This window comes from Dermacentor silvarum, chromosome 2 (genome assembly GCF_013339745.2).
Source record: "Dermacentor silvarum isolate Dsil-2018 chromosome 2, BIME_Dsil_1.4, whole genome shotgun sequence".
NCBI classification, from domain to species: domain Eukaryota; kingdom Metazoa; phylum Arthropoda; class Arachnida; order Ixodida; family Ixodidae; genus Dermacentor; species Dermacentor silvarum.
In genome coordinates, this window is record NC_051155.1 from 137930160 (window position 1) to 137954652 (window position 24493).

A 24493-nucleotide genomic window follows, 5' to 3' on the forward strand; every position below is an offset into this window, starting at 1 on the left:
CTGGTTGAGCAAAATTGAATGACGTCGGTCTCAACCATCCAATCAGCTCATCCAATTTGCTAAAGCAGCCAATCATCGCCGCGCCTGAAAGTGAAAAAGAAATTTCGCCGAAGTGGAACGTTTCAGAATACGGCCCCAGTTTTCTCTTGTGTCTCGTCTGTTGCCCATTCTTGGGCCTCTTGCCGTGTACCAACTGTCCCGGCTCAACGCAGTACCCTCTCTTTCGTGCAGGTGGCACGGCGGGCGCAGCTGTGGCGTAGCGTTGTGAGAGTGGGGGTGCGTGGCCCGGAGCCCCCTCCCCCGCAGGGGACCATGCCCTTGGGCGCACCATGGCGTCGGCCAGCGACGACCCGATCGCGTTCTGGCTGAAGCTGGGCGCGCTCGACAAGCTGGAGCAGGCGCTGCTCGACGGCTACGGGGACCAGCTGCGAGGCCGCTCTTCACGCATCCCGCAGGTGGCCCGCTTCCTCAAGCAGGTGCCCGCCGTGCAGGTACACACCAGCGCCTAGCACTCGGTACCAACACCTAGCTCTCGCGCCACTTTCTCTTTGGAGACGAGGTTGGAGACGAGGGAGAGTCCGAGCACGAGTCTCGCTGCCCTGGCAGCCAAATGGGCTCCTGAAACCCACTGTAGCGCGCATTGGTAATTTTTTTCTACTTGAGCGCCATCGCGTACGGTGCATTAAATTGTTTTCAGTTTATTATTACGTAATGATTTAACGAGTGCATTTCTTTTATTTTCGAAGGATTTTTTTCACTGTACACCTTTGTTTATATTAAATGTACACCCGGCGACAAAATATTACGGACCATGAAATCTTAGAAAAAGCTTAATATCTCCGCAGTCTGACAACGCAGCTTGGTATTAGCATTTCATGCCTCTACTAGAATGTGCTTGCAACATTGTCGTATACAGTTTTACTGGCAACTGCTACAGGATGTTCGGGATTTCGACGTTTTCTGAGATCCCGTGGTTCGTAAACTTTAGTCACCGGGTGTACGTGTCTGAAATTTACTGATTTCCCACTGATGTGTTTGTATTGCATTAAATATATTAGCGCTTTATAGATGTTACCCACCACTTATGTTCACCGAACGGATCTTTAAGGTAATAAAACGAACACGTAAATCATTCTCAAAATTCGCCGCTCTGGTTCAGTGGCTATGGCCGCGTTCCGCTGCTGAACCCTTGGTCGTGGGGTCGATTCCTGCAGCTGCGGAGGCCGTATTTTGGAGGCGACGAAATGCTAAAAAAACGCTCGTGTACCTATACTTAGGGTGCACGTCAATGTGTCCCAGGTGGTGCTAAATTTATCCGGAGCCCTCCAGTATAGTCAATGTGTAATTTCGTGACTAATTAACCACACACGCTTTTAAAGTCCTTTCAAGATTAACTTGCAAGCAATTACGTCAAAGGGTAATCTCGAGTATTAAGTCGGATGGATGCGGAACTTTGTGGAAGTGCTTTAATCATAGTCTGGCTGTCGGCTTTCGGGAAATTGACACTAATTTGACCTAGACTGTTGTGCCGACACAGACGGCGCACGTAAAACGAGGATGCAGCTTTAGCTTGCGACGGTTGCTTTGTCCACGCATACATAAAGATTTACCTTTCAGTACCTAACCGCGTTATATAAAAAGGTGTTATGTCAGTAGGTAACAAGGACCGACTTAAAAAGTGATTATGTCCCAGAGCTGTCTTTTGGTCTGAGGAGAATAGATCGCAACGAGCGATGCAACGGACAATGACAGGCGTGACTTCAAAAAAATGTCACAGTTTCGCCCTAAGGGCGAAGCAATGAATGCGATAGCAACAGAGCAATGTCATACGAAGTAAGGTGAGCGGCTTTGGTAGCAACAACACGCAGAACTGTTGTCGACGCCATCGGCGTTTTGCCCGCGTTAGCTCAAAATGCGTGCGGCGTTGGTGACTGTTGCTGGAGCCTCTGATATAAATAGGCACTTGGTGCCGCAGCAAGACGTCGGCTCCCTTCCCTCCCCCTCCCCCACGGACTCTCGCGCGTCTGAAGAAGGCGCGTTTGCTCTACATATATGGTCATTGTAAAGGAGAAAAGAGACGCCTACTTCTGCAGCCCTTAAGCGAGCACGGCGCAGAACGCGCGTTTGTTCTCCGCCGTGCGTTCACTCCCTGTGAAAGCGCGCGTCCCTCGCGCCCTTTCACTCGCACATACAGCGTTCGGCGGCGCGCGGCGACGATTTCATCTCCAAATGACGTCATACGGAACCTCACGGCGACGGCGACGGCGACGGCGACGGCGACGCCGACGGCAGAAATCTGCTTTTGAGTGTCCATATAATTGCTATCGCAATAAAATATCAAGACGACTTAGACTGAGTAGCTGATATTCTAGTTTATACTAGGAGGAAGAAATGGAATCGATATGGTTACGCAATGCATAGAAGAGAGAATTATTGAGAGCAAATGCCAAGTATATGAAAACGCAATCGTACACCGAATAATCTTAAAAAGGTTGGGGAGATTTCCTCGCATGGGACAAGGAGCGCTGACGCGAGACATTGAGTACTGGAGTTCGCTGCGAGAGCCTTTCGTTCTGCAGTGAGCATGAGCAGGCAACCGTTCGCAGTGATCATTTGTCGCTATTGCTATTTCCATAATAGACTTCTTGCTTGATAGACTTCTGCTTCCATAATGCTTCTTGCTATTTCCGTAATAGCATGAATTTTCCGGTTGGAATTAACCAGATCACTTCGGCCAGCATAAAGGTACGTAACATTATCGGTAGGCACTGAGCTTAATGCATGCTACAGTTACTTCAATTTGGGTTTCGTATGGCGGCTCAGACGAGTATATTGTGCAGTGAGGGGACACAGAGGGACAGAGATAGAGATAGAGAGTTCCTCTTTTTTGTGTTTTGTGATCATTGCGCTATCCGTCGGAGAGTATAAGCCTTACCAACTAAACTTTGCCCATATTGGCACTACAGTTCGGCCAACGTTGACGTTCACTGGGCCAACGTTTACCGTTTACCTTACCACTTCCATTGTCACGTGGGTACGGTATATCCTTCGTGTACACAAAAGACTTAGTCTGCATCTTTGCGAGTGTCCAACGCACGAATTGAGCGCATGTGAGCGCACGTGCTGATTAAGGTCTTTCAGATACCCTAAGCCTTTGTCTCCCCTGCGCAGGCGCAGATGGAGGAGATGCACGAGGGCGCCATGCAGGGCCGCCTGGAGGAGGTGCGCAACCTGGCCGAGGAGCGCCGGCAGCTGGCCTACTGCCGCGACCAGCAGGGCGCCAGTCCACTGCACAAGGCCGTGCTTTTCCAGCAGCGCGCCCTGGTCGCCTACTTTGTGCAGCACTTCCCCGCAGTCATGCACACTAGGGACCACGTGAGTCACAATAGAACATAATATCCCCACGACATCAGGCAGACTAACAGGGGTTATGAAGTCGAGTTTGTCTTATCAGTGCATGCGCATGACTGATTCGAAGGTGGCGCCCCTTTAACTACAGTATTATTTGTAGGGTTTGCGAACATTCGAAACATTCGAGTAACGATTCGAATAATGTCCAATTAGATTTGGGCTTCGAATTGAAGAGCCATTTTTCGTAAATACGAGTATTTCTCGAGTAGTTTGTATACATATCTTAAATCGTCCACTGCATGCGATCAAACATACAATTGGAGCACAAGCAGTGTTGTAGCCAGGGATCTTTTGCGGGGGGGGGGGGGGGGGGGGAGGGGCTGGACAGGCAGCATGTGGTACACAGAAATTTAGGGGGGAAGGGGCGTGTGTGTGTGCGTGCGCACATGCGTGCGTGCTGGTCGGTATACGTTACTGCGTGCGTTACTAGCCGATGTACGATCAACTTTCACAGACATACAGCATATTTACCGTTCGCGGCGAGCGCCTCGGCGCTTATTGTCCATTATTTACTTTGTACTTCCTCATAAACTTCGCAGGCAGCGCAGAGTATATGTGCTATGCTCGGTGTGTCCCATCGACGAAGTGAAATGTGCTACAAAGAGGTATATTTTATTTTGCTGTGCGTTTGCAGCAAGGCAGGACACCGCTGCACTACGCTTCCGTGCTGCAGGACAACGGAGAGGTCTACCGGATGCTAAAGGCAGCGGGGTCCGACGAGAACGCCACCGATGTTGTGAGTGACTGCGATCGCTTTGATAGCGTTATTACTTCGGTGGTAGCCTGCTGCAGTCACCGCTTGGCCATGGGACACCGAAATTTGTTTCGTCTTTGGCTGCTTCGAAACCACGTTCAATTAGGAACCACATAAGAGGACCGTTATGGTGACACACGCCAGATTCGCTCGCACTTGTCACAAATGCGCGAGGAAGCTGCCTGATCTTTCGACATAAAACTTGCGTACTACAGTGTGCACGTGTGAATAAGATCGGCAACTGGACATGAACTAGAGAACTCTGCGAAAATGAAACGTCTAGCTTTTTTTTTAGGAAAGTGACTATTTACTTTTGATGTCATGCTGTTCAAGCCTTAAAAGCGGTCTATTTAATGCATGATGTCCTCTCTACCTGTATAGGACGTCTGCGTTTTTAGGTGAGAATTACCCTGAAGCTCTCATTATCCCCGTTGGTTGCTAAACCACGAACGCATTTCACGTGTTCGCATTTTCGCCTTTACATGTATTTTCGTCTCGAAGGTCGGTTTAAATTGATAACTGCCTAGAGAGGAGGTATTATTGATCAGCCGGCAAAGTTAACGTTCGCAGAATACTTGGAGAAAGCTGTTTCAGCGCCAGCTGGAAATTTGGTATCGCCCTTTTCTATATATTTTCTTCGGTATATTTTATCTGCAATTTCTTATTCCTGTAGTTTGTATGCCTTTTCATAAGTAGCGCCAGCAATACTTCATGTGTTTCCCACGATAAATTTTCGGCAAATACCCGCGTGCATTTGTTTTATACTGATTGCTTATGCGGATGTTTTATCCTTGTATTTTCTAAAGGACATTGTTTTTTTTTTCCTCGTGTATTCATGTATTTGTTCCCACGACTGCAGTAATCGGGCCAGGAGTTTGCCAGTATTTCGGGATAAATTACTAACAAGTGACGCGCGCATTATTCGCGCAGTACGGCCACACTCCGGACTTCTATCTCGACGCCCCCGGCGAGCTGACACTGGAGCAGCTCAAAGAAGGCACCTCGTCCAGCCGCTCCAAGAAGGCCAAACATCGCAGAAGAAAGTCGGGTGAAAACAGCACTGCCAGCGTCCGTGGGTACTCCGCAAGTAAGCGAATCGAGACTAACTTTTCTCATTGATCGATTGACTCCCTTTATTAAATTTATTATTGACGGTATATGGCCCCACTTTCGCAGTGGAAAAAAGGGAAACGCGCGCACATTTCACATCCGGTGGTTCACACCATCTGAACGCCCAATCTCAAGCTTTATTTTGCACGTTCACTGCTCCTGGGGGTGACCCGGTGTTGCAAATACGTGATACGGGGGTCCAAGTACTGCACTCTTTTGTGTTGCAGGACGATGCAGTCTCATAAAAGATGCTGTGTGGTCGAGCTGATGCCAGCAGGGCATGTCTTGCAAAACACTTGCGGTGTTGTTGATGTTTCGTCGTTATGAGCCATTTCTATACCGTTTTTTTTTTTTTCGTTTTTTTTTTTCACAGTACGGTTAACTTTTCTTTTATCGCGTTCGGCTGTGGCATAATTGTCGTTGAGCTGGAATACTCAAAGATGCGGACATTCACGAGAACTCGAAATGCATAATCGACTAAGTACCAAAATTAAATTAACTTCTTATTTATTTTCTCATAGCACATGCTCTAACTTACAAATGTAGCCGGTGAGTTCACAAGCCGTATACGCTTGGAACTAATTTTCAGGATGACGCCAATTCGGAGATATTCATTCCCAAAGTGTGCGACGAAATACGTGATCGTGCCAGTTACTTTTGGGTTTCGATGCATAAAAGGGCGGTTTGTAAAAAAAAAAAAAAAAAAAAAAGCATGTGAAACAATAGTCCATTTTTACCGCAAGTGTCACGGCGCATATCTCGAAACCCGTGCGATCCTTAGGAGTCGTTCCATGTGGATATTCGTTGCAAGCTCGCCGACCGTGTGATTCGTAATTTGCAATATGTGCCATAAAGCGTTTAATTAAAAAGACGATTAATTAAGCTGCGTTAATTAGTCGATTATGTATTTCGATTTCTCGTGCGAGTAATGTCCGCCACTTGGAGTAATCCACCTCAATAAGATGGGCGTCCTCTCATTGTTCCCAGGTACGCAATTTTACAAGCACCTCCTAAGTCAGTGCGGCTCCAGTGCACATCGGCGCTTCAAATAAATGTTTTGCAGCTGGGTCGGCTAAGTTTAACCATTTTCCGCGCTGCGACACTACAACCTCGAGGCTATTAAGTTGGCCTGGCAGAATAACCACCACAGTTACTCAGTGGCTATGTCGTTTTGCTGTCGATCACGTCATTCTCGGTTTCATTTCCTTGTCCCGATGGCTGCCATTATGGCGGGAGCTAAATACAAAACGCTCGTGTTAGCTCGGGTTCAGGGGCCGAATTCACAAAACTTTTCGTTGGCAAATGCTGTTTGCTATGGTCGGGCCACCTTCGGTAATATTATGTCGTAATCAGCTCTTACGAGCAGTTATAGCTTAAGAACTCTGGCGAAGTAGGCCCGGGTGCTTAAGGAACCCCAAGTAAGAATTTTCATCAAGAGCCCTTCACTATACGGCATTCCTATTCGCAAGGTCCATATTCACAAGCAGTTCCTGCGCTAGAATCGTTCGTAAGGCAAATGTCAGCCAATCGTGATGTCCACATCATTAACGAAGTCAGCTGGTTTTGGCAAACAGCACTTACAACCGAAAAACTTTGTGAAATCGTCCCCTGGACATTTCTGAAGGAGACAGAGATTACGAAATGCTTGTGACCGACATGTTCTGGTGTGTTTTCTGTGATTGCAACGTTGCTTTCTTGAACTATAGCGCGAGCTGTGGTGATATGTTTTCTTTTTGTTTTAGCTTTTTTTTTCTGCTCCTACTGCGTACTCTTTTATTTGCCGTTGTTTTACGTAGTCCTTGTGACGTGTCACATTGTTCTTCCTTTCCTCTTTCCTTCCTTGCCAACTACTGGCCTTGATAGGACCACTTTCGTTTCCCTGAAATACTTTTTATTAGTACGAATATGTGCTCAAAATGCTGCGAAGGGTCGCTTTTATGCGAAGTGGCGCGTTCGTCGCTGCTGTTTTGTCTTACACCTCCCCCTCTTCTTTAGTCTCTCGTATGTGTTAGTGTTTGCACTTGCTAATGCTTCATTTATATTGTAATTTTATTTTAGTTAAATTATTTCATACATTTATATAAGCTAATTCTTATTTTCCTTAAAAGTGAAGTAGGGCAGCCAGAGTCGCGCTGCTTCAGACCTCTCCACTTCGACGCTAGCTAGTAAAGTCTGCTCCAACTACGTCATCTGTTCTTCCATTCTACCTATCTTCCATTTCTGTTTCTATCCCTTCCTTCTTGAAGAACTGGCAGGGGCCGTGCCCCTACCGGAGGCCTATTTGTTTCCGTCTTTCCCCTTCTGTCGGTTTCTGTATTTGTGTGCTTTCGAACGAAATAACATTATTTGGTTCCCACACCAGGTCGAAATTGAATTTTTGAAAGCTTACGGCTTCGAATGTAGAATTCAATACCGTTTAATTCTTTTGAAGATAAGACAGAAAGAACACATCACTGCACTGTGAGTGTAGCGTGGTTCACTAGATAGTATTTTGTCTGAATTGATGCAAGAACTATGCCAAGCTGCCTAACAAAGAAGCATCCTTGATCTTCTAGTTAACTGTAAGAGATCGTAGAAAGAAAAATTGACTCGCTATCACGGCCCTGCGAAAGTGGTTGTCCAGCGAAGCTGTTGAAACCCACGACTACAATTTCTGAGGACGGTATGCAATACTTTATTTCTTTAGAGTAATGATAGTAATGGTAGTAGTGGGAGTAATGGTAATTTCGACAACACGCCGCCGCTGGCTGTATTGCCGTGTCTTCTTCCCTTTGCCGCTCCTCGTATTCGCGCTGCTCCTAGGGAGCGCTAACTATGCGTTGCTTCCCTATAGCGGTGCTACAACAACAACGAAATCAGTTGCTAGGATGGTTCTTTTTATATACGACAGGCTAGAGACGTCACTCCCCGCGTCGCAAGCTGCCGTCGCCGCGGAAGCTTGCGCAACAGTACTCTTTACCGGGAAGCGCATGCGGGGAGCGCTACGTGCTTCGCATTGTTATCAGGAGCGCCTTATCATCAATCATGTGGTTCGGATGATTGTTTTGTGCTTGTTATGTATTGAAACGAATGGCTGTTTTTTATGTTGTATGCGTGATTCCAAAAAAAAGTATGCACTTTTCGCTTGACTTTGCTGAGGGCTGGAAACATCTGCCTTTGTGCCTTACTGCCGCCTTGATCGGTCCACATTTTTGCTAACGGACGCGGTCACGAAAAATGACCACCGAGAGGATAACAACTTCGCTGTAATAATGCTGTGCTTCTCGTGCTTCCTCAAAAGCCGGTGCCTGACAGTATTGGCTCACTGCGTACAGTGGCGATAGATTAACAATCCACATCTGAGGAAGCGTTGCAGCGCCTTTCTTTTTCACCCAATATGCACTAATAAATGTCTTATCAATTGCTGTTCGGCCGCCGACGAATATTCGCAAATACGGAAATTCAGATTCAGAGATCGTGTACGGCTCCACTATTAAATCCTAGTCGATTCGTATTCGAAGTTTATATTATTTGCATACCTCTAATACCTATGGCATAACACTCTGCTTGCCGTCGCCTTAATAATGCGGTAACCGTCCTTCATGCGTCGCCTACCAAAATTAATGGCTTAAAGCCAGAAATGCGCACTCCGTACTACTACTTTGCGTAGTAAGGTTCAGATACGGTGCTACAAAATAAATGGCAGGTTTCGTTCACATAGCAAACCTGTGCCATGCATAATAAATAATCTTTCAGTAGTCAGTCGAAGCCTTTCAACTAGCTTTCTTGACATGCCTGCGATGATATATCTGTCGATTTTTTAGGACAGTTTTTCATTGGGTCCGTGGCTCATTGGGCTTTGTTTGCACTGAAGGGCTGCCTTGGAATCACTAAAAACTGTCCATTGTTGCAGTGGTTCAGGATTAAGGAAATCAAGTGCCGCAAGCTGCGGCGCCCGTCGATGTGGTCGCACATGAAGTTTTTAGCTTAATTTCTTCAGAGTTTGCCAGGATCATGACTGCAGCAGGAGAGCTGTTGAGTTTTACCGATACCCGCCGCGGTGACTCAGTCAGCTAAGGCGTTGCGCTGCTGAGCACGAGGTTGCGGGATCGAGAATCCCGGCCGCGGCGGCCGCATTTCGATGGAGGCGAAATGCAAAAACGCCCGTGTGCTTGCGTTGTAGTGCACGTTAAAGAACCCCAGGTGGTCAAAATTAATCCGGAGCCCTCCACTACGGCGTGCCTCATAATCAGAACTGGTTTTGGCACGTAAAACCCCAGAAAGAAGAAGAAGAGTTTTACTGAACCTTCTGTGCAGACATGTTGCCGTAATCTGTGCACGCTGTAAATGCGTTCCAAAGTTGCTTGCTTCAAAGCTTGCAGCTTTCTTTTTGATGCCCGGAACTGTCAGTTGTACTTGCTGCCGGGTTCATACACCACAATGGGACCGACAATTGTGTAGCAGGTGTGAATTGTGTTGGCATGTAGGACTGATGTCTTACAATACTCTTGGCAAATGGTGAATGTGGCCTCTTTGGTGGAAAACAAGCAAGGTGGTGTGAGGGAATCCGAGTCAGGTGTAGGTTGTTTGCTCTCAGGACATCTGTAGCAATGCAGACTGTCAAAGGCGAGTCTCTGGAAATGGCCACTGTCGCTATCGATGATGTATTTTTTTGCGAGACCAAGACAGGTCGTTAGTGCTTGGGCTTGCACACTCTGAAGTCTGCGAATATTTGTAATGCAAGTATTTCCTAGTACAGGTATGCTGTACCATAGGAAACCCAAAAATAGTGTTTCATTATCAAACTACAGCACGCACACAACAAACGAGACACAAGACAAAGGTAACACACAGGCGCTTGTGTGTTACCTTTGCCCTGTGTCTCGTTTGTTGTGTACGCGCTGCCTGAAGTTTCGTAATGAATAGCTACCAACTCGCCCAACTTTCAGTAATTTCCAAAACTACTACTGCTTTATATAGTTACAACATGGATGGTACTGTAGCGCCCCAGCACTTCCCGACGAGAAACGCGAGAAGGTCCACAATGGCGGCCAAACGCTTTGTCATGTAAGAGACGTGAGGGCTCCAAGACAAGTCTGTCAATGATGACGCCAAAAAATTGGTGCCTTAGTCTGTATGGAACATTTTGGACATTAATCTGCAAAGCATACGGGGCCATCACGTTACGAGTAAAAGCAACGAGTGCACACTTCTCACTTGAAAGCGACAGGCCTTGCCTTCTTAGATACGTTGACACGGTCATTGAAGCCTTCTGAAGTCGTGCGTGGACTTGTACAAGTGTCACTCCTGAAGCCACAATATAATCTTTCAATTTTTCAATTCAGTTTTTGAAGGGCAACGAAAACCGCGACATCAGCGCGAATGACCACGCTGACGAAGCCGCCCGATCTGCACATAAAAGTGATCACTGTGTCTTGATTTCGCTTTCGCGAAGAGACGCCGCGGCTGGCCTGCGAGTGACATCCCGTCACTATGCTTTGCCCTGTGGGACTCGAACGTATTTATTCACCATGTGTCGTTTGCGTTCATTGTCTCCGTATATACAGATGCATCTACCGCCTGGGTTACCACGACGTGAACAGACCATATGCTGTGCCATCAGTGGCTATAGGCGTAGCATTCACGAACTCTTATGACTTCGTTATTGGAATGGCCAACAGCCCCAAGTGCGACCCGTGCAGCTGTGATGAGATGCTCGCACACATTATCTGTGTCTGCCCGCTCTATAGTGCCGAGAAGCAAGTGATGTGCAAAGTGATGGACCAAGTGGACAATCGTCCACTATCAGAACTAAAAGCTCTAGGCCACTGCTTCCAAAGAACATCCGCGCAGAAGACATTTTTCGAGCTATTAAGGTTCCTGCGGTCTACGGGCCTTCACGACAGACTTTAAGAACGCCGGCCCCTACGGCTTTATAGCGTACGTGGTTTGTTTGTGCTCGTCTCTTTCTCTCTCTCTCTCCCTTCCACTCTCTTTCGCATTTTATCTCCCTACTCCTTCCTCAGTGCAAGTTAGCCACCCGGAACTACCACTGGTTAACCTCCCTGCCTTTCTTTGCGTCCTTTCTCTCTCTTCAGCTAACTTTCAGTACAAGATATAAATCTACTAGTGTAAGTTCCTGCTAAAAGGTACAAAGAGAAAATCGGTTGAATCATTAGTCTTGCATTCCTTGTGCCTTGTTCTTTGTAGGTTATGGCGTTTTCATTTAGTAAATGACTCATTCAGTAACTTTCTTGGCTCAGTGAAAGCCGAAACACATTTGTCACATTGCCTGCTATAGTTAGTTTTGTCGAACGGTGACGCCATACTTAGGCAGGCTTGCATTTATACATTAGGAATCGACTGATGCTCATGCATTAACAAAAGAATGAAATAAACGGTACTGTCGGTCTTACCTAACGACTTAAAGCACGCCATAAATGTCAGGCATTAGGCGTTTCAAAGTTCGGTCGCCATGGTAACAGACATGCTGTCGAATCCAACCGTACTATACACGCGGAGGTAGCAATTAAGCAACCGCAGAGAGGTATGTTGGTAGGCAACTTTCTGGTGACTTGGTTATCTGCAAGAAAGATCATAACAGTAATTCCTTTATTCACTTCATATGCTCAAGTTCAAGGTATTATTCCATACAAGAACTATTTGCTCGGTGACAAATCACCACCTCTAGTCAGCCTCACGAAGTCCTTGAAGCATAGAATCAAAGGTAAACATTCGGCAGATATCTGTCTGGTCGCGGACAACTGAATTATATTGGCTGGAGTTTTCCTTCTCTGGTGATTCAGTTTTTGAAGGGCAACGAAAACCGCGGGTGCCGTCAGCTAGCCAGTAACAAGAATGGTCTAACTGTCGCACAAAAAAAATGACTAACTATACAGTGTGTACTACTTCCATTCATGAATGTGTTCTTCCATTCGACCATTGTCGCACACGAAAGGGAAGCGACAGACAATGAACGAATTGTGGTATTCGTTCTTGATTGCTTGTTTCCACCCGACGGCTCCTCTATATTGCACATAACTGGCGAGATAATGCATAGGCAACTATAAACGACGCGCCGAAGTTAGCAGCATGCAAACGGACTCAAACTATTTTTAAGGGCGAAGTCTTTGTCGGCGATTGCCGTTTTGGCTATTTTTGCCGCTTGATTTAGCGACTTCCTTGTCTGTTTAGCGGGAAAATTTTTTGTCTAGTGACTGGCGGTTATTTGGTGACATGAATGAACAAAATGGCGACATTTTAGCGACTTCGAAGTTAGCAAAGTTGCTTCATAAATGGCTTTCTAGAATGCAGTTCAATAATCAAAAGCTACATTAAGCGGCCGAAACTCGCTGTAGGACGCATATGCTTCATGACCGTGATGAAGCAAAGGTTGTTATCACATTGGCAGCCTTCACAGTGTAACTGTGCTTCACAACACACTGGTTAATCACAGACATCACGTTGTGCTCACAAAATTGTATTTTTTTTTATTCTTTGCAAAAACGATTTGAATGGGTTCAGACGCTGCGGGGTTTGCAGCTTCGCTAAATGTACTTGATGAGTGGACTGCCGCAAGGCGTATCAGTAAATTTGTTAACAAAACCAATTGGAATACGTTTTATGTTCAGCATGGGTTACGTGCCACTCGGTCCGTGCCGCTCTTCAATGAACCTCTGGCCAACTTGGATCATTGAGTTTGTGCCACTGAGTTTCCGGCAAGTCAGGGAACAATTCTCAGCGTTCGAACTTCGCAGGCACTGGCGCGCCACGCTTCTCGTCTTGGAGGCCGCGCGCGGACTTCTCGGCAGTGCCAACAGACGGCGCAGCGTCTCCCGAAGATGGTGGTAGAGCGCATTATCGAAAGACCAATGCAAGAGTAACTAAAAAAGGAAAACAAAATGCAAGCATTCAGTGCGCGTGAATCAAAGCAATATAAACGGGTTTCTTTGACAAAAATATTGTGCAGGTCTACATGGGTCGATATTCGTGTGCCTAATGAGAACTTCGCATCCGTTTTTGCAAGTTTTTGTTTGCGTTTCATTTGTCCGCGATGGGACCTTGTTGCATGTGCACCAGCCCCTCTCATGGCAGGGCTATTTTACTTTCAAACGTGACGCTTTTTCCTTATTGCGATAGTATACGGACGTTCGAGGATCATTTCCGCCGTCGCAGTTGGCGTCAGCGTTGTCGTGCTGTCCCACTGTAGACGGCGCATGTGCGGACCGCGCGACAAGCGCTAAAAACACCCTACGTGCTAAATAAAGTGCGTTTGGCTTCAAAAGCGACGAAAGCAAGTGGAGCGCACATTTACGCTCCGCTGAATCGTCTTTGCCAGAGCTGGCTTCCATGCACTGCAGGCATCAGCGCTGTGCGCACACGTGTTGGCGTTCGCGCTGAGCAGCTGTGTGCATACCACGTCGTGGAGAACGCCAAGCTAAATTTTTGTAATCATTTATTTGGACGCTGACCAAATCCGACGGTTTTCCTTCGGTCTCACCTGCAGCGCCGTTGGCACGCTTCTCATGATGTCATCGTTCTGAGACGCCTTCAGTGCAACGCCAAACTTTGCTATCGCGTTCAATGCTTCGCATTTCGGCCGAAGCTGACGATCTTTATTGTTCATGTTTTTTAAAAGCGAAGCTTCTCTTTGCGAACCTCGACGGGTTTCGTGACCGTGAGTACAACGGCTTGGCTGTTCTCGAACAGAATAGGTCAACCAATCACGGCGGAGGACGCGCGCCGCGCGCCCCGCTGGGATGCTTGCTCCCCCACTAGATGGCGCTCGCCTCCGCGCATCCGCAACAGCGGCGGCGGCATTGCATTAGCTTCTCTACAATGCCTAAATAAAGCTACGGAGAACTCGTGTTTCGACTCTTTATGCACTCGCACAAAGGTTCGGTGTACATAGATTCCAACTCGTTGGATGTGCTGCATCTTTTTTCTTTCTTTTTTTCATTGCAGAGCCAGCCGGCCTGAAGGTACAGATCCGCGAGATCATCGGCCAGGGAAACCTTGAGGCCCTTGAAGAGCTTGTTCTTCACGGCCACGGCGATCGGTTGCTGGGCGAGACCAGCCCGAACCCGGTCGTGCAGGAGTTCCTGGACATCGTGCCCGGATATATCGTGAGCACAACAATACAAATACTACCCCTAGAGAATCGCAACTCCAGGCTGAAAGGCGTTGATGCATTTGTTAGTTCCATTACTAAAGATGGTCTAAACGAGAACTCTGCCCTTAGAACCTTATTATACTGAAGGCAAGCGGTCTTCAATTTGTCTGATATTTTCGATAATGCAAAATCACATTCGTTTTTTTCTGCGATTACCCTTCTTGGTTAGTATTTCATTTTTTTATTTTGCATACTGTAGCCATAAGTTAGGTAGCCATGGCGTGAGTGGAATTACAAGCATAGAATATACAAAAAGCAACCGAAACGGGCACAATAATACTCATAGAAAGCAAGAACAGTACAGTAATATCATTTCAAAGTTCATCTTTCTTATTGATAGTTTAATTGCTCAAGCAGTCTAAAAACTAATTTAGTTATAATCTACGGATGACACCTGGTAAACATTTCCATTGCTCAATGGTCCTCAGAAGAAAAGAAAATTTGAAGGTGTTAGTAAGCGCACCTAATGTGCTATGTTTAGTTCGTAATATCGGCGAGTTGTGGTTCGATCGACGGGTGTTAAATAGCGGGGATCCAATGAACGATAAAAAGTGTTCACAACCAAATACAAGAATTTTAGTAATTCGACGTAGCGACGAGATGAGAATAAGGTTGGTTTTAAAAAAAGGTAGAGCGGAGAGAAGTGGCGGTCATACATGAGCGACATATAAGTTAACAAATTATTTATTGCACGAAGGGTTACATATCGGGTATTGTGTAAAGGTAAGGCCCCATAACCCTCGCAGAAGCAGTGAAAAAGGTTTCTAGATTATATGATTTTATATAAACATAATGAGCGTCTGAAAAAAGCAAAAAGGGAGACGAAAAATAACTTTTATGGTGGTACAAATCTATTGCGTCTTCATTGATTCTTCTTCTTTCTGGGGTGTTACGTGCCAAAACCAGCTCTGATTATGAGGCACGCCGTAGTGGAGGGCTGCGGATTAATTTTGACCATCTGAGGTTGTTTAACGTGCAGTACAACGTAAGCACACGGGCGTTTTTGCATTTCGCCTCCATCGAAATGCGGCCGCCGCGGGTCTTCATTGATTGACTGATACAAGCATGAAAGAGCGGAAAATAAGTTTTGCAACAAATAAATGACTGTTGAAGCGTTTGATCTGTCGGTAATTTATTCCACAACTCCGCTGTAGAATATAAAAAAGAATAGGAGCCATAATTAGTGCGGGCGTTCGGTATACATAGCATGTTCGAGGCCGTTGATCGTAGTGGGTATGCGATATCCTTATTTATTTGTTACTAAAGGACATAAGGTAATTTTGTGCGTAATTTTGTAAACACATGAAAACATGCTAATGAATGCAATGTTTTACGTGTAGTAAGTTAAGCATGAGACAAGTGAATCTAACCGAGTCCATACTTTTTAAGTAGGCATAGTTGGAAGCGCAGTATTTGTGCGACAATAATAAGCAATAAGGTACTGGGGTACGTTAGTTCGTAAACGGGGATTGCGTACGTAATATACGAATGTACGAACCTATAATATACAGAGTTTGAATCGTATGTAATGAGAAGACACGGTGTAATTTATAATGTATTGGGGATCTTTTTGTAGACAGTAAGTGTAGTTTTGTGAATGTGCTTATGCCATTGTAGTTGACTCTCAATATAAACTCCTGAACACTTCGTGTCGTTAACGCCTTGCAAAGGACAGCTATTAAAGCTTAAATATTTAGTGTTCGTTAATCGGATGTTTTTTTCGCGGCGAAGTCTATGCGGTTGCTTTTAGGTATGTGTTGGCCCGAAGACAATTACATTCAAGCCAGTCCAACAGTTTTCGTAGAACATTATTACCTGTTTTGTAAAGTTCAGTTTCCATTTCGGCTGTTCAGAAAAAATTGCCGGTAGAATATATCTCACGATGAATGTCGATGTTATTGCGGTTTTCATTGAAGCAATGTAGCGACATGCCATATTCCCACCAGCAAAACGCGTTCGGTATATGAGGCGTGTTTGCAGTCGCGGTCATCTCTCGCCCTGTCCACTATGCCCACTGAACACACTGTGCCAGGCGCGGAGCAAATTGCTCGTGGCGGCTGTAGCATATATATATATATATATATATATATATATATATATATATATATATAATCGTAACCACATAAAGTCAACAGACAATGATACCAAGGAAAGCATCGGGGAAATTAAGTGTAGTTGAAAATGGAATGTAGAAAATAATGAAGAAAAGGGGAAATGAAAGTGGACGAATAGATAACTTTTCGCCGGCGGGAGCCGCACCCGCAACCTCCGCATTACGCGTGCGTTGCACTACCAATTGTGCTACGGCGACGGCCATCAATTCGTCCACTAACTTGGGTATTTATATTTACAAGATCTATCTCTAGGAGTGTTAGCCAGTGCCACTCAGAACCATGGTGAGCGGATGTGGAACATCCTTTTTTTTTTTTTTAGCCCGATGGCGTCACGTATACACGTGATCTTGGGAGAGCAGGAACGCGGCTAATAAAGCCTCGTATGCTACCTAATGACATCAAGGCTGCCAGATTCGAGACCCTCGTAATGAAATACGAAAGAAGAAGGTGAACCGAAGGGCTCGATTTTGTTAATCATAACCACATAAAGCCAACAGACAATGATACCAAGGAAAGTATCGGGGAACTTAAGTGTAGTTGAAATATATATATATATGCGAACTAGATTGTCTCAATATATATGTCGCTGATCCGTTTCCGCCCAGCCCCTGAGAAATGGCAAAGGATTATTTTGTCACTGAAGAGCGACACATACTCTATGGCACATACCCAATGATTCACGTTGGCGTCAAGGAGGTTCATCGAAGAGCAGCTCATACCCAGTATGGCATATACCCAGAAACAGAAGTTGGTCCGGTGGTTGGTTTCCAACCCTGTTCCCTCAGCACCGAAGCTCGATGCTGTAACCGCTAGACCATAGATTATTTATACACACAATCACTCAAGTTGGCGGCAGCATGGTTCGATACATATCATCATCATCATCATCATCATCATCATCATCATCATCATCATCATCATCATCATCATCATCATCCGCCTATATTAATGTCCACTGCAGGACGAAGGCCTCTCCCTGCGATCTCCAATTACCCCTGTCTTGCGCTAGCGTATTCCAACTTGCGCCTGAGAGGTGTTGAGACATATATATATATATATATATATATATATATATATATATATATATATATATCCCTAAAAGTGTGTTAAGTTGCCAAATAATGCTATTTGTATTAATAGTCATGTCGTATGCGTATAAGATGCAATGTTCTGACACATAGCCGTGCAAATCGTTGATATATATGCCAGAAAAAGAAAAGGGCCCAGCATGGATCCCTGGGCTATTACTCTGTCAGTCATTAGCCACTAAGATGCTATATTAATGCGATAAGCATTTTCAGTTACTTCTTCAGCATTCTCAGTTACTTTTTCAGGCTGCCTGTCTGTTTGTCTCTGTCTCCATAACCGTTTTCCCGCCAACTTGGGTCACTGGGTAGTCCATGGTTTAATGGCTAGAGCATCGGGCTGCTGTGGTGAGGGAACCCGGTTCGAAACCAATCGTCGGGCCAACTTGGTTCACGGGTATGGGACATTTTGTATGTGCCGCCATCAGCTAAACCCATTTCACGCGAACTTGTATTACTGGCTATGGGCCACTGCCTATGTATACCGCTCTTCAATGAATTCCGTTCACCCAAATTCGGATGACTGCACATGTGAAACTATGTACTCGCCACACTTCAATGAACCTCTCTGATGTGAATTCGGATCGCTGGGTATGTGCATCTTGACTGAACCTCTTCAACACAAACTTGGGTCACAGGTTATGTGCCATTGGGCCATGTGCCGCTCTTCAATAAACCGGTGTCACACCAACTTGGGACCCAAGTTGCGACGTTTTTTTGTGGCGCTGAGACAGTGACGTGACTTGGCAAGTTGGCACAGCGCGCGTGCGCTTTCCGTGTTCGGCAACGTCCCCCGCAGGAGCAAATCAGCGACGTGCACCGCGCCGTGATCCGGGGCCGGCTGCGGGAGGTGCAGACGCTGATGAGCCACCGGTCGCTTTCGCTGGCGCGGGACTCGATGGGCGCCACGCCCATCCACAAGGCCGTCATGCACGGCCACGTGGACGTCGCCCAGCATCTGGCCGAGAACTTCCGCGACTCGCTCAGTGCCAAGGACATCGTGAGTATTGTTAGCGGTGCGCAGCAAAGTCAGCCAGCAGCTGCGCGAGGCCTAGCGTTGTTACAGCCCCTTCAGCAACATCCAGTCGCATCTGTGGGCGTGTCGCTGGGTCAGTTAGAGTAGTAGTCGCTATATGAGATTCAACCGTGTGATTGTAAACTTTCAGGGATTCTGCGCACTCGTATGCTGTGGAGTATGTGGAACTCACACTGTGGGCGCAGTGGTTTTACCTGATCATGTTGTTTCTTGCGCTAAGTACAGAACAGAGACAAGGAAGGCAGGAGCAGAGATTGCGCTCTCGTTGATGTTCCTGTGTTCCTTGTCTCTGTCCTGTATACTCAGCGCAAGAGATAACACAAACAGCAACCAGTTGCCCCGCTTCATCGCATTGTTTTATCTCATACTTTACCGTGAATACTTGTATACGTTCGTAGGTTCAGTACAGCCCATTGTTAAAGGGAACACCTAGGTAGTAATGAAGCCCATATAACTATATCATTTATTGGCGTTTATGAGAAAAAAAGTGGCTGATACCATTGATTGGATCCGTGGACGAATGAAACGCGAACGGGTCATTTCAATGTATAGTGCACAACACATTGAACGAGTAATAACTGCAGTGCACGCGATCTCCTATACCACTATACTTATGCGGTGTCTGAAGATAGCACGGGCCTCACACTAGCGTGTTAAAGCCGAAATCAAGCCGACATTATCATGTTGGCTGGTGAAAGCGCATATTGGCGAAAGCGCAAATGAAGAACGTGCTATTGTTAGCCCTAACGCACCTACGTATTCTTTCTGGGAAACCCGCATCGGTTTGCTTTGTAGCTTCGTGGTCCGGGCAAATGACAATTTTTCTCTTTCATGAAACTTCCACCTTGCAGGCTTCTGCAGAACCGATTTGCGATATTCAGTTAGCCCTAATTTGTTCGCATTTCAGTTATCCACAATGGTGCATTTGTACATAAAAATATTTGTCTGTAGGATTTGATGGCCAAATGCCAGAGATATCGATTGAAGAATAATGCGTGTTTCCTTTAACAGAGGACCGTACTGTGCGTTCTTGCAATATATACAGAACTCAGACGCGTCGATGTAACTCTTCTATAGCCACTCTGTATTTCGACAGTCCGGAGTCCAACGTGACTGTCGAAATGCAGGCCGGTTGTCGGATGATCCTGCAGAGGTGCTCTCAGAGCATTAGACATGCGCTTATTTAAGTACATATTTCGTGACGTAATTCGGTAATTATGCTCATTCGATTTGTACCATGTACACGGAAGTCTTCCTCACGAAAACGTATGGGGCAAGTTCTATTGCGCTGAAAGGCCGAGCGCTACGAAGCACAAGCTGCAGTCTTCTCGACGGGCTTTTGTTCACATTAGGCTCTTACTGTCGACCTCACTGCTTTTCTCAGATAAAAACAAAATGTTATTTTTGCCTTGTGTCCTCTTGCCCAGAGTTCACAAGGAAATAAACGTCTTGGGTATCATCCCTTCGGGAGACCTGGTTTGTCTTAAGCATGGCTGAGACAGTCCCTTGACGTGCCCGGGAGGGCTATATAGTGTTGCAGTCCCTCACAAACTTAATTCGAGCCATAGTCGGCTTTCGTGTGCATTATATTGCGCAGAATTTAAGTACAGCGGAATTGTGTTCATTTATATCTTTTCTCTCACCAGGAGGGACGAACACCTCTTCACTACGCGGCCGCACTCAGAGACGGTCGGAAGATGTACAACATGCTCATCGCAGCCGGTGCTCCGACGGCAATCGTAGATAGCGTGAGTAGTGTATTTCTAGTCTCTATCGTGGGCCGATCCCGGATATAGTGCAGTCTAAAAATGTGGGCTAATACCGCAGGTAGTGCAGTCTAAACTCGTTCCCGTGTGTATATGTGCAATAAAAAAATGTGAGCCGACGGGAGGAGGGGGGGGGGGCACGTAAATTGTGTAATTCCTTCAATACGAAAAAAAATGAAAAAAAAAGTAGCGAGAGAGAAAGAAACGGCCACTGCAAGTGGATAACGAGCCTGTGGCTCCTGTCAGTGATTAGATTTGTGAATCGACAGCCGACGTCCATTTGTGGTCATCCGTAGTGTGAACGCCAAGTTAATAATATAAAAAAGTACCCTGCTCATAAGTGTATTAAAGTTCATGGAATACCGGAACACCGGATACGCCCATTATAACAGCAAATAGCAGTAGCAGCGTTTTCAGCTTGCCAGTGACGCTTTCTTCAGCCACGAAGTGTGAGATATGTTCTTGTGTTGAGTTACTGTTCTAGTGTTAAGTTAAGAAAAAGAAGTCAACTATACGTGAATTACTTCCAATGCCTTTGCACGTGCAGATAGCTAAAACATAGGCGTTGGAATGAATTGAAATTACTAAAACTTTATTTGACCGCAATGAAGGTTACGTGTGCTGTTGTTGACATCAGCCTCACACGACGGCACCTTACACTGCTGGGCACTTATGTCTTCCCTGTATTTAAGTATTCCGTAAACTTTACCACGTTTACGGGCAAGCTATTATTTTTTAATCGCCTCAGAGTGACGTTGACATATGAATTATTTTGTCTAATATACACGTCTGACGCGAAGCGTGCAACACACTTATTCTAAGCAGATGCTCAGTATGCGACCAGCGCCAGAGCGTCACGTGAACGTTTTATCAACGCAAGAAACCGACCTTTTGAAATTTCATTGACTATAGAAAGTCCTTCAAAGTTGTCTTTATAGTATTTTTGTGCCGAAAGTGCACGGTTGTCTGTCGAATGTATTAAATTTCGCGCGTTCACAGTGAAACGCTGCTACCCGAGTCTCATAGAACCACTTTGTGCTAACCAGCGTGAATGCATCACTCACTTCCCGTCCGCAGAAAGGCAAGACAGCTGACTACTACCTGCAGTATCCTGAGAAGCTAGGACTGGAACAAATCATCAAACGAAATCAGCTGGCCAACGCAACACACCTCGGCAATACTGTCAGCAGGCTCAAAGCCCTCGCGCCTCCCTATATCCAAAGTAAGGGTTTCCAATTTATGCAATGTGGCCTCGAATGTAGCAGATTGGCACTCCTGCTTGTGACGCATATTACGACGTCTGCTCCCATGACTCATCGCCGGCAGGAAACCTTAACTGAGAGCGAAGGAAACGCAGGAGGTAGGCCTAATTAGTTATACAGTTTACGCTGTACAGTCGCAGAAGTTTTTTTGCGTTATTATTTATTGTTTACTTTGATCAGGAGTCAGTGTATATTTGTTTCGTCTTACAGCTTTGGTTGGGGGTTCCTAGCCCGTCCAGAGACCGAAAAAGCGGAACACTCTGCGCAGGTACAGATCTGTTCCCCCATGACCAGGCTATGGGGTAAAACGCAGTAATTTATGCAGAGGACTTCATCTGACACACAATGCGTACTTTGCCTCTCTATATATTATGTGCAGTAACCCTAAAGCAGCAAGACTCATCTGCACGTCATGCGGGTTCATTAGCTCACAGTCTAGCAGGCACAACACTGTTGCTGACGTTCCAGAATTTCTGTCGAACCGCTTTGCTTCCCTTTGCATCATGCATCACGCGAGCATGAAGCGAGCAAGCTCGCGGCTTGATAAAGACGCTCACTTAAGGCTCACCTACTGGTAAGAAGCAAGCATTGACGTCACTCATGGGCATCTACTAAGGGCGTGACGGTTGCGCTCTTCGGCTGTTCAGTTTCGCTTTTGTGTGTGAAATTGGCCGGAATTCATTACGCTGTGAAAATTAGCTTCAAGGTTTTTGCTACTTTTATACGCTTTTGAGCTCCTTATATGGTGCGCTGCAAGTCTTCCAGTGGAATCAATCGCAAGGCTATTTTGGTTAATTAGAGGAGTAGAGGTTAATGAGCTAAATTAGGTTAATTAGTAGCATAATTACTTGGGTAATTTCTAAGTAGCATAATTACTGGGGTAATTACTACATCGAATCGCTTTCAAATGTATGCCTCGGTGGTAAAAGCAATGAAGAGGAAATCACTTAATTATCTCATCTTCCCTATTTTTAAACAATTTCGAACGCATTTCGTGAAACAACAGGTAAATTTGTAACCATCTTGCTAACACTGAAAAGAACCAATGTATTATTCGCTGTGGTGAATGCGCTAGGTTTGGACTAAAAGAGGTATGTGCTTGTAAAGTAACTCCTGTGCTCCGCTACTTGTACAATAGGTACGCTATGCTCTGTGGTATTGGGTGGCTGTAAACCTTCAGGTCAAAACTGGCAAGGAATAATCAAAACGTGCGGGCTGTTCTTTAAGAAGAAATGTTTATTTTTTCTTCAGAGACCATGGTGAATATGCACGAGAGGTACCATCATTCTAATGGCGCTTTGAACGGCAACCACGAAGGGCATCTGAACGGCGATGATGAGGTAAGTTGCGATTCTGGAAAGTATGTGCCAGGATTTGACCATTTGTGTGGAAAAATAAATATATTTGGCAGTTCCGTAGAAAGTTTCTCTATAAAGCCTGTACGAAATCTAGAAAGAGAAACACTTTAATGAGAGAAAGGTGGAGATTATTATAGATAGTCTGCAGAACGTCTAATTTTATGTCTAAAAGCTTTAGAAGTTCTAAGCAATGCTGTAATTGTAATTTACAGAACGAAGTTGCTCAAACAAGTATTTACTTCTGTCGGTGCCTGGCGTCCCTCTGCTATAGCTTAAGTCCGGTATTTCTTTCCTATAGACTTATTAACAGAGCCATGAAATCCATCACTAAGTGCTACTTTGCTGTAAATTGTATCGGGGAAAGTCAAAATTGTCAAGCTTTCATCTTGTCAAGATATGTCAAAAACACAGAATGTCTATTTTGCGAAACGTTGAAAAGTGCGCACTGAAGAGAACCAATCTTTTCTTTCCTGTTCTTCTGTGCTCGCCACAACCAGTCGGAAGGCTCCCAAGACACGGTCGAGGATAAAGCTACCCATCTAGCCAGCCAGCAAGAATCGCTAAAGAAAGTCATGATGCGGACGAAGCCCATATTACCTCCGGTGATATTGCCACGTGAGCAGTTTGGCCTTTCTTTGACTGTAGCTGGACGACATATAACTTAGCAGATGTGGATGACCACATAGAGCCTGAGCGTTGCAATAACGATCATAAGACTAATTCAGCTAAGCGTTTACTGTCTGCTCCGCTTAGACGCGTGTGCACTTTGCTACACTCAACCGTTAAGCGGAAGCGCAAGTGCGCATGCGTATGCACAACGCTTGCGCCAGCAGTGGCAAGTCGAGTGCATTCTCGCTCCGTTATCAAGCTAAGAGAAACGTGACTACGCGGCGACAGTCCTCTTAAATTAAATCATGGGGTTTTACGTGCCATGAGCGTGATCTTATTATGAGGTACGCCCGTAGTGGGACTGTGACGATGCTTCAACCATGGCCGCTGGATGGATAAAACGAAAATCCAACGCCCGTACTTCTACCTACGGCTCCATTATTGTTTCGGCGCCTCTAGATAGTGCACCGCTTGCCGCCCGGTTCTCGGCGACGAACGCTTATCGAACACTTGCACCCATCACTGGTCTCTGCAGTGTTTGGACGCGTGAACTATGAACGAAATGCACTGCGAGAGGGACACTATAAGCTAGGAAAAAGAAAGGTAAGGCATGCTAATTTTACAAAAAGAGCTACAGTGGATTTAGTTTTGAAGCGAGAGCGCGTTGTCGGAGAGATAGATAAAAGTATGGACACGGATCGAGCGCTCTATAACTGCCTAAGGGGAGAAAGGAGCGTATAACTCGGCACAATAGAGAATCGTCAGACTTTTGGATATAATTCTATTGCATTGTTACCGAGTTGCTTGAAATGCCCCGAGTGTTCGATTGAGACACGT

At 45.8% G+C, this 24493-nt stretch overlaps 1 protein-coding gene across 1 annotated transcript in view; it reads left to right on the top strand.

The window, feature by feature from the left end:
- The first annotated feature begins 238 nt into the window (after positions 1-238).
- LOC119441824 (uncharacterized) overlaps positions 239-24493 on the top strand; it is an 84619-nt gene continuing 60364 nt past the window's right edge. The window contains exons 1-10 of the mRNA XM_049662916.1: positions 239-491; positions 3172-3375; positions 4046-4147; positions 5096-5252; positions 14219-14379; positions 18425-18625; positions 20308-20409; positions 21505-21649; positions 22941-23029; positions 23545-23662. Of these exons, the coding sequence (XP_049518873.1) occupies positions 330-491; positions 3172-3375; positions 4046-4147; positions 5096-5252; positions 14219-14379; positions 18425-18625; positions 20308-20409; positions 21505-21649; positions 22941-23029; positions 23545-23662 (1441 nt within the window). The 5' untranslated portion in view covers positions 239-329. The remainder of the gene's footprint in view (positions 492-3171; positions 3376-4045; positions 4148-5095; positions 5253-14218; positions 14380-18424; positions 18626-20307; positions 20410-21504; positions 21650-22940; positions 23030-23544; positions 23663-24493) is intronic.